This window comes from Triticum dicoccoides, chromosome 3B, assembly GCF_002162155.2.
Source record: "Triticum dicoccoides isolate Atlit2015 ecotype Zavitan chromosome 3B, WEW_v2.0, whole genome shotgun sequence".
Taxonomy (NCBI): Eukaryota; Viridiplantae; Streptophyta; class Magnoliopsida; order Poales; family Poaceae; genus Triticum; species Triticum dicoccoides.
Genome location: NC_041385.1, coordinates 495,228,935 through 495,237,697, shown reverse-complemented (window position 1 = coordinate 495,237,697; position 8,763 = coordinate 495,228,935). Strand labels below are relative to the sequence as shown.

General features: G+C 45.0%; 1 protein-coding gene across 1 annotated transcript; it reads left to right on the top strand.

Moving 5' to 3' along the window:
• Window positions 1-1,277: 1,277 nt before the first annotated feature.
• Window positions 1,278-7,932, top strand: LOC119276727. Its single transcript, XM_037557864.1, has 4 exons — window positions 1,278-1,777; window positions 2,680-4,211; window positions 4,403-4,428; window positions 6,862-7,932. The coding sequence occupies exons 2-4, from the start codon at window positions 2,720-2,722 to the stop codon at window positions 7,594-7,596; spliced, it is 2,253 nt and encodes a 750-aa protein (XP_037413761.1). The 5' UTR covers window positions 1,278-1,777; window positions 2,680-2,719; the 3' UTR covers window positions 7,597-7,932.
• Window positions 7,933-8,763: the final 831 nt, after the last annotated feature.

Here is an 8,763-nt window from a genome sequence, read left to right as displayed (position 1 = left end):
ATCTACAACAAACAACATGCTACAAATGGACCACCAATAGCTACAAATCACAGATCTAAGCATGATTCAACACAAGCACAAGGTTCAACTTCAAACTCTACTACTAATCTAGCCTACCACATGCTTGAACATCTAGCCCTACCACAAATTGCAACCGCAGCATAGCAACCAACCATATCAGCTCACAGATCAGACCACTAATCGACCATGCATCTAGATCAAACCCTAGCTGCAGCTCAGATCTAGCTAGAAGGAACAGAGAGAAAGGGGGATTGAACTCACAGAGGCCATGGTTGCATCTTGAGGACAAGGGGGGGCGGTCGTGGAAGATCAACGCCGGTCGGTGAAGGAGTGCCGACGCCGTGGACTGCCGGCCGATGAAGATGCGCCGCTTACCTGCTCGTCGGTGCCGATGCGCGTCGGCCGGAAAGCTCGAACGGAGGAAGAATGATGGCGGGAGTTGGGGCGGTGAGGGAGGGGCTAAATAGGGGTGGACTCGGCGGGAGGTGAGTCGAAATCCTCCCGTCGATTTTTTGGCGACGCGGGCGAGCTCACGCCATCTCCCCTGCTCGCACGAGGGGAGAAGCGCGTCGCCCTCCCCTGCCTCGCCCGAACCATGGGCCTGGTCTGGACGTGCTTTAAGTTCCGTGCGACGCGGACCGCAACGCAGACAACCAAACGGGCCACTTTCTTCCCGCGCGGACCAGACTGGGCCTAATACGGGCAATATACCTGGCCATACCTCGGTCCAGGCCGGGCCTAACCAAGCCCGATGCAAAAAACTCAGGCCTGGGCCTAGCCCTGCCAACGGGCCTGTTTTTTGGGCCCAAGCCCGACCCGAACACATAAAAGCCCGTTGGGCTCTGGGCCGGGCCGGGCCGGCCCGACTTTCAAAAAAACGCAAAAATGACGGGTCCGGACCCAGCCTTCCAGCTTAAAATCTAGGCCCGAGCACGCTCCAGGGGCAGCGTCAGACCGGGCCGGATCGGATCAGGCTGCCCATGGCCAGGACTAGCGGGCAACCAAACACGCCCTAGAGAAAGAGGAGTCCTGAAGATTTGGCTGGGTGGCTGGGAGCCTCGGACTGGTGGCAGCACCCGACAGGCTGCGAGATATATACATTGAATAGTAAGATTGGACAGAGTACGTGGCACCCGTAAATATCGCGGGCATGGGGCTGCAGAAAAAGCGCAAAGCGCGCCGAGATATTTTGGTTGACTGGCTGGATCCAAAAAAGAAATCATCCACCTGCCAGTGTTTACATGGCCGAGAAGCTGCTACGTCACCCCGGCCACTCCACCGTCCTCCCCGCGCCACTCCTCTCCCCGCCCTCCTACGCCTTTAATGGCGACAAGACGCGGCCGTATGTGTACCAACCAACCGCAGCTTCTTCTCCCTAATCCTGCGCGAGGCGGAGAGGGAGAGGAATCATTCCCCGCCGGAAAGCCTCGCCGCGCGCCCACACGTTTTTATTCCGCGATTGGGACGGCGATGCGCGCGCGGAGCGGGAAAGGAGTGGCGGGGCTGAGCGCTCGGCCATGCTAGCTCTTGGCTGGGGCGCAAGTGGATTCACGGACAGGTGCCGCCGCCCGCCGCCGCTAGTTGCTAATTTGTGGTCTTTTAAGCCTTTCTGAGTAGTTCTGGACCAGAGGAGCCCCGAGCGAACGGCTTAGGTTCTTGGCCGGACTGTTCTTGCCGGAGCTTGGTGGTTCCTGAACTCGCGGCTGAGGCGCTCTGATCTGATTCTGTCGGAGAAAGGAGGCGAGCGGTCGCCGAGGTAATTCAGAATTTCCCTGTTCTCTCTTGAATGGCTACTTGTTCTTTTGTGGGGTAGACTTCTTGATTCATGTCACCAGTCTCAGCTTCGGGGTTCCTTGAAAGTTATACTAACAATTAACGAGCACCTCCATGGTTCCCCTTTCCTCTGTGCCCTCCATAATTCTTCGAAATGTGCATCTCACTGAGTTCTATCATGTCTTGTATTTTCGTCACGTCTATCCTGTGTTGTTTGCCGCATTGTTGGATAGACCCAAGAAAAAAAATTCTCTACTGTCATAGATTCATCCACTTACGCCTGTTAATGCTCTTAACACGTGCGCCATTTAGAAGTATGATCTGCGTTCATGCTTGTATTGTATTTAGCCCTTGCTTTGGAAGCCGGGAAGTAAGTATGTAGCGCAAAGTACCAATATTGTGCAAGATTCATGACATGAACAGTGTCATGAGCAGTGTCAGAAGAAAAAAAGGAAATAAGTACAGGAGTCTGAGCAAGTTTCATGACAATTAAAACTTAAAAGAACCATCAGAATGACTTCATAGAATGGTCAAAGTTTACCATTTTACTAGTCTTCTCCTTACTATTTGGTACTGTGCCAATCTATAACATGTTGTGGAACATGTCAAGTACAATCGAAATTACTGTTATTTTACTAAATTGGTGGCACTTTGCATAATTTGTGATAAATGGGTGATTTGAAGTTTGAACTATCAACCCTATATTTCGTCTTTGTGCAAAATGTGCAAATTCACATTTACGTGTGTCAATTTGTGTAAATTTTAACAGCTATTGTTGTCCTCCAGCTCTTTCTTTCATTTCTTCTTTATACTAGTTTCATTTGGCATAGACAGGTATATCACACCACAAAATGACTTACTTCATTCTTTTCCTGTTTGCTGCAGAAGCTTCAGGCAATTTTCTTGAACTGAACTGCATATAGTCATGTCTGGTGGTGCTTCCAAAAGATTTGGTGAGAATGAAGACTTTGAACTTCTGCTGAGCAAAAGTGATATCAGAGAATCATCTTACCGCAAGCACTCCCTGTGGATGGCACACTGGACAAGAGATGGCCACAGTGCAGAACCTCAAAATAGCAAGAGCTGTAGTCCGTTTGAGGAAATCGATGATGTCGGATATTCAAAAGATTGTGGGAATTTACCTTTTGAGCTCATGAAAGCTAGGATGGCTGAAAGTTTGATGGTTGGAGTTAGCCATGGAGGTGCATCTTCCGGGAATACACAGCAATTCAGTTCTAATACGTGGGGTGTAGCACATGATGTTTGCCAAGAAGTTCAATGCAAGAATACTGATCAGTTTAATAGACCTTTCGAAAGATCTATGGTACAGAAAAATCTGAATGTATATGCTGCTAAGACAGTGATATCAGAAAGATTTTCTGTACATAAGCCTTCAGATTTATCTGTGGATTCTCATAAACTTTTGAGCTCTGACAATCTGAGTTCAGAATGGAGCCATTTTCCTATGTTTGCAATCAATAGGAAAATTGACAGTATACTCAACCCAAGACGGTCTGCTCTTTCTGTGTCATCTGATAAATTTTTTGTTCCACAATATAATTTGAAGGCAAATATATCTGCGTCTAATACAATGGCATTTTCATCAAAGGAATATCAGTTCCACACACACCAAGTATCTGATGAAAATATGACTCGCTGCAAATCTGCAGCAGTCATCCAACCTCATCAAGATGATTGTCTCGGTCTCAATTCTGACCATGCAGGAAGAAATCTGAAAGGACATTTGTCAGTTGAAGAATCGTGCTCTTGCAGTAAGGATGAAACTAACTCCCTTGGTAGCCCATCAAAAGGGTCACCTTATCAGTCTAGCAAGAATAAAGACATATTTTCAGCAAGCAGAAAAGACGATGAAATTGTTGAAGCTTTGTTGGAACAGAAGTTAGGAACATCTGAAAGATGCCAAAAACAACAGGATTGGGAGGAAGTAGTATTTTATGAGCCAGCATTAGATAGACAATACCAGATGAAATCAGTTGATGCTTCTTCCATTGGCAAGGGCATTGATGTGGACATTAATGGCCAAGGTGTGACATTTCCTAATTTGTTACAAGGTGAACAACAATATCGCAAAGTGGATTCTGCTGTGAATTTCACAGAGATCTCCAAGTTACTGGATAAAATTGAAAAGGCACCAGTAATGAAGAGCAAAGGTGAAGCACTGGCTTGTAGAAAACCACCAAGGCAAAAATTGACAAATAGCAAGCAAAAAGGGTCCTGCTTATTTGAAATGTTAACGGTACCATCCAAATCACATCTCACATGCTCCAAAGATCCAACATATTCGGTGAATTCTCGCAGTAACACAAGCAGATGTTCATTGGAAACACAGAAACAGTTCTCGACAAAAACAGATACATTGTACAGCGATACTCATGATGCATCAAAATCCATAGCAGGTGAGACGGTTATGAAATAATCTAGTATAACTTGACTTACCTTCTGAACATCTGGTGCACCTGGATGACAGAACTTACGTATTTATCAGGTTGTTTGTGTCAAAATGTGCCATCTGATAATCTACATACATTCTTGCACTACCTCTGCTCATTGTAATGTTAATGACTTGTTTGTTCTGGTTTCTTTGCAGGGTTCGCTTCAACGTCAACACAAAAGGTACAATTCCACTTTGCTTCATGTTAATTTACTATGTGCAACCAAAAGATAGTCTGGTTTTCCAAGAAACATGAAGGCATTTATGCAGTCATAAAGATTATTTAGTAGTATATGACTTTATTCTTGTATGAAAGCATGCATTTCAATTGAACAAAATTAGGAAAGAAAAAAAGATCAAGGAAATCATGAAAAATCAGAAACATGTAAAGAAGGGAAAATACAAACATATCAATCAGACGGGAAAGAACTTAGAAAATCCAGGTTTGCTTTTAAAAAAAAATTGGGGGGGGGGGGATTAAGGAAAATAAATTCAAATAAAAAAAGATGAAAACATAATGTCTTATTTTATTTCAGAGGTCGGAAAAATATCAGAAAATGGGAGTGATATGCAAATAAATTTGGAAAATTTCAGGATTAGAAGAACTGGTTTCAGAATTCAAAGTTGAAAGGTGAAAAATGTATCTCTTTTTCTAAAAAAACGCACTTTGCATGCTACTGTAAATCAACATGCTGCAAAAGATTCCTACCTTTCAAGAACATAACTCTGATTGCTTGAGTAGGGTCCGGGGAAGGGTCTGACCACTTTGGGCCTTTCGTACGCAGCCTTTCCCTGCATTTCTGTAAGAGGCCTACGAATCTACACAAGCATTTCTAAAAAAGGGCACCCCGGTGCACGTAGCTCCTGCTTGTGTAGGGTCCGGGGAAGGGTCCGACCACTTTGGGTCTTTTTGTACGCAGCCTTTCCCTACATTTCTGTAAGAGGCTATTTCCAGGGCTCGAACCCGTGACATCATGGTCACAAGGCAACAACTTTACACCTTTACTGCTGCGCCAAGGCTCCCCTTCCTACACATGCAACAACAACAACAACAACAACAACAAAGCCTTTAGTCCCAAACAAGTTGGGGTAGGCTAGAGGTGAAACCCATAAGATCTCGCAACCAACTCATGGCTCTGGCACATGGATAGCAAGCTTCCACGCACCCCTGTCCATAGCTAGCTCTTTGTCGATACTCCAATCCTTCAGGTCTCTCTTAACGGACTCCTCCCATGTCAAATTCGGTCGACCCCGCCCTCTCTTGACATTCTCCGCACGCTTTAGCCGTCCGCTATGCACTGGAGCTTCTGGAGGCCTGCGCTGAATATGCCCAAACCATCTCAAACGATGTTGGACAAGCTTCTCCTCAATTGGTGCTACCCCAACTCTATCTCGTATATCATCATTCCGGACTCGATCCTTCCTCGTGTGGCCACACATCCATCTCAACATACGCATCTCCGCCACACCTAACTGTTGAACATGTCGCCTTTTAGTCGGCCAACACTCCGCGCCATACAACATTGCGGGTCGAACCGCCGTCCTGTAGAACTTGCCTTTTAGCTTTTGTGGCACTCTCTTGTCACAGAGAATGCCAGAAGCTTGGCGCCACTTCATCCATCCGGCTTTGATTCGATGGTTCACATCTTCATCAATACCCCCATCCTCCTGCAACATTGACCCCAAATACCGAAAGATGTCCTTCCGAGGTACCACCTGGCCATCAAGGCTAACCTCCTCCTCACACCTAGTAGTACTGAAACCGCACATCATGTACTCGGTTTTAGTTCTACTAAGCCTAAACCCTTCCTACACATGCAGCGACAATTAATATGGATTGGAGGGAGTACTTACTTTCGGCTTGTCCGGATGGATTTATCCATCTCGGAGAGACGGAACCAAACCTAAGATCCACACTACACAGTCTCGAAGGTTCTGAGTGTTGCTCACTCGGACACGCCAAACGCTAGCGGTTGGCCTCTGTAGCATCCTGGTATATCCAGACGCCTCGCTTGGAGGGTCCAAACGCACTGGTGCTACTCTCTCAACTCACTTTGAGGGACCGAGTGACACACTCGGCAACTCTGATCAGGGATCACTGAGAGGTTCTCAGGTTTTGTGGAAGATTTGGACCAAGTGCGTTTGAGTACTTAAGCAAAAAAACTTTCTCCACACTTGGTTCAAGTTAAGATCTCGAAACCAACTCATGGTTCTGGCACGTGGATAGCTAACTTCCACGCACCCCTGTCCTAATCATGTTGTCATAAATCATCAAAATTCACTATGGGGGCCTATGATGCACTTTCAGTCCGACCGGTCGTGATGGAACAAGTGCTCCTTTGATGCACGTACTAACACCCACAACGTCTGCTCATTGAAGATCATAAAATTAGTTGTCTTTGGTGGAATCCTTTTCCTACTCCAGAATCTCATTTACCACATTATAACTTTGTTGAAATATGACCATTTGTTAAATTTAGTATATTCATGTACATTTAACTTTCTGTTGCTCATAGTCTGACCAGCTTCAGGAACCCTGGAACTAAAGCATTTTATTTATATTGGAAAAGGTGCAACTTATTATGAATGTTGTCTAACTAACAATTGTTCCACAGGACTCTGGTTACCCAGACTCAGAAAAAACTGAACGGGTAGTCTCTTCCTCAACTAAAAGAGTATCAAGCTGCTGTGAAGGAAATGAAACAATCAACATGAGCTCGGAGCATCAAAACTCTTATTCCAAAGCAACTTGTGCTAGCAAGAAAGAATGGAGCATACCCAAAACGTCAAGCATGAATTTGGATCTAGTTCTTTTTCAAATGAGCAGAATGAGAAATCCGATTTCCAAGGCTCCAACTGAGTCACCAGTATGCTCAGACCCAAATGACAAGTGGCTGAAACGCCTGAAATGTGATACTTCAGATCCACATGTTCCTTGTTCCAAGAAACCAAAGACTGGAGACATAGCAACTCCTGGAGGAGCATGTACCGTGTTTGGTCAAGTGCTTGATTATAAGAGGGACAGTGCTTGCATGATCAAACAGGTTAAGGAGGACCAAGTGGTGCATGAAACATTGATGGACCAACAAAACCAAGATGCGTCTCCTATGTCAACAAAAAGTCTTAATCACTGGATAGGGAGGTGGTGCCAAGGTGGCTCCCCTAGTTTTCATGGAGCTTCGAGTCCAGCAAAGCAATCGCGAAAGTCTAACACACCACCTGATTGTCTTGAAGGTCAGTTTCCAAGCATCGCCGCGATGGCTATGATGGGGCGTGTAATGAACAAGCTCCGCCCTTGTGAACTTGAGAAGAGGGGTCCTTCTGTAGTCTGGAAGACAGAGGGGTTATGAGTGCCTGTCCGTCTTAATTCAAGACCGGCCATCGGCTGTGGGTTAAAATTTGCATGCAGGAAAGAAACTGCACTGCTACGCTGATGGCAATGCGTATGATTGTTTCCTCACAGAAGAAGAGAAAAACATGGTAGTGTGAATATCATTCCAAGGAGAGAAAAATATGTGTGGTTTCTACCAATCACAGTGTGATAGATTGATGTGTTGATTGTGTAAGGTTCCTGGGATGGATATCTTTTTCCATCGTCTGAAGGGTGCCATATTTGTGTACCGTGACCAAACAGATATTCATAACTGTGGAGGTTGCATTCAGTTTATATTTACTTTACTTGAATTCGAGTTATGTTATGTTGCTTCCAGAAAAAAGGAAAAAAGAAAAAGAGTTACATTGTCGCTGTGCTTTTCTTCGGAGCTGCTGGAAGGATAAAAGTTTAGACGCTAATGTTTTCTGGACCCTATCCTGATAAATATTTGAAGCGCAAATTCTAAATCTTATGAAGCAGAAGTCGTCTGGTATAGCAATGGTGCTGGATCCAGCCCGCCGGGGCTCACCGGTGGTCCGGCTGTGGGTGCTGCAGCGCGAGCTCAGGCCTTGGATGTAAATCGAACGATCAGCTGAGGAATTCCTGGACTTGTGTGTAATGACGACACTCATTGAGGGTTTTCTACAAATTCGTGTGAGCTCTCCTTGTGACCGTGGGATCTAGGGAACTTTGATTTCAATGGTGATGAAGATGATTTATTAGGTGATGATGAGTTACTTGTTGACACTGCTAGTGATGAAAACTATGATGAAATTGCTATTAATCATGCTAATCAAGATGAAACGAATGACAATGATAAGAAGGAGATTGAGCGTCTAACTATAGAACTAAACACTCTTAAGTTAGCTCATGAAACTACTATAGAGGATCATCGAGAACTTTTAAAAACTCATGAGAAGCTACGCTTCGAAAAGCTCAACCTAGAGCAAGAGCATGGGTTCATAAAAGCAATCAATGATGATCTTTGGAAGAAAAGTTCTTACATTGCCAAGCGTTTACCCTTGTCTACTTACATGCCACAAGTAAAATCTAGCAGCAAGAGTAAGAAAGATTCTTCTTCTAGTAGTAATAATAATCATGCTAAATCCAATACTGTTGCTTCTAGTAGTTCTCTTGATTCCAC

Excerpts from the sequence above, each read along its gene's own strand:
- LOC119276727 (XM_037557864.1), top strand. The coding sequence starts at position 2,720 with ATGTCTGGTGGTGCTTCCAAAAGATTTGGTGAGAATGAAGACTTTGAA. Across the intron at positions 4,212-4,402 it reads TGCATCAAAATCCATAGCAG|GGTTCGCTTCAACGTCAACA; the intron begins GTGAGACGGTTA and ends GTTTCTTTGCAG. Across the intron at positions 4,429-6,861 it reads CTTCAACGTCAACACAAAAG|GACTCTGGTTACCCAGACTC; the intron begins GTACAATTCCAC and ends ATTGTTCCACAG.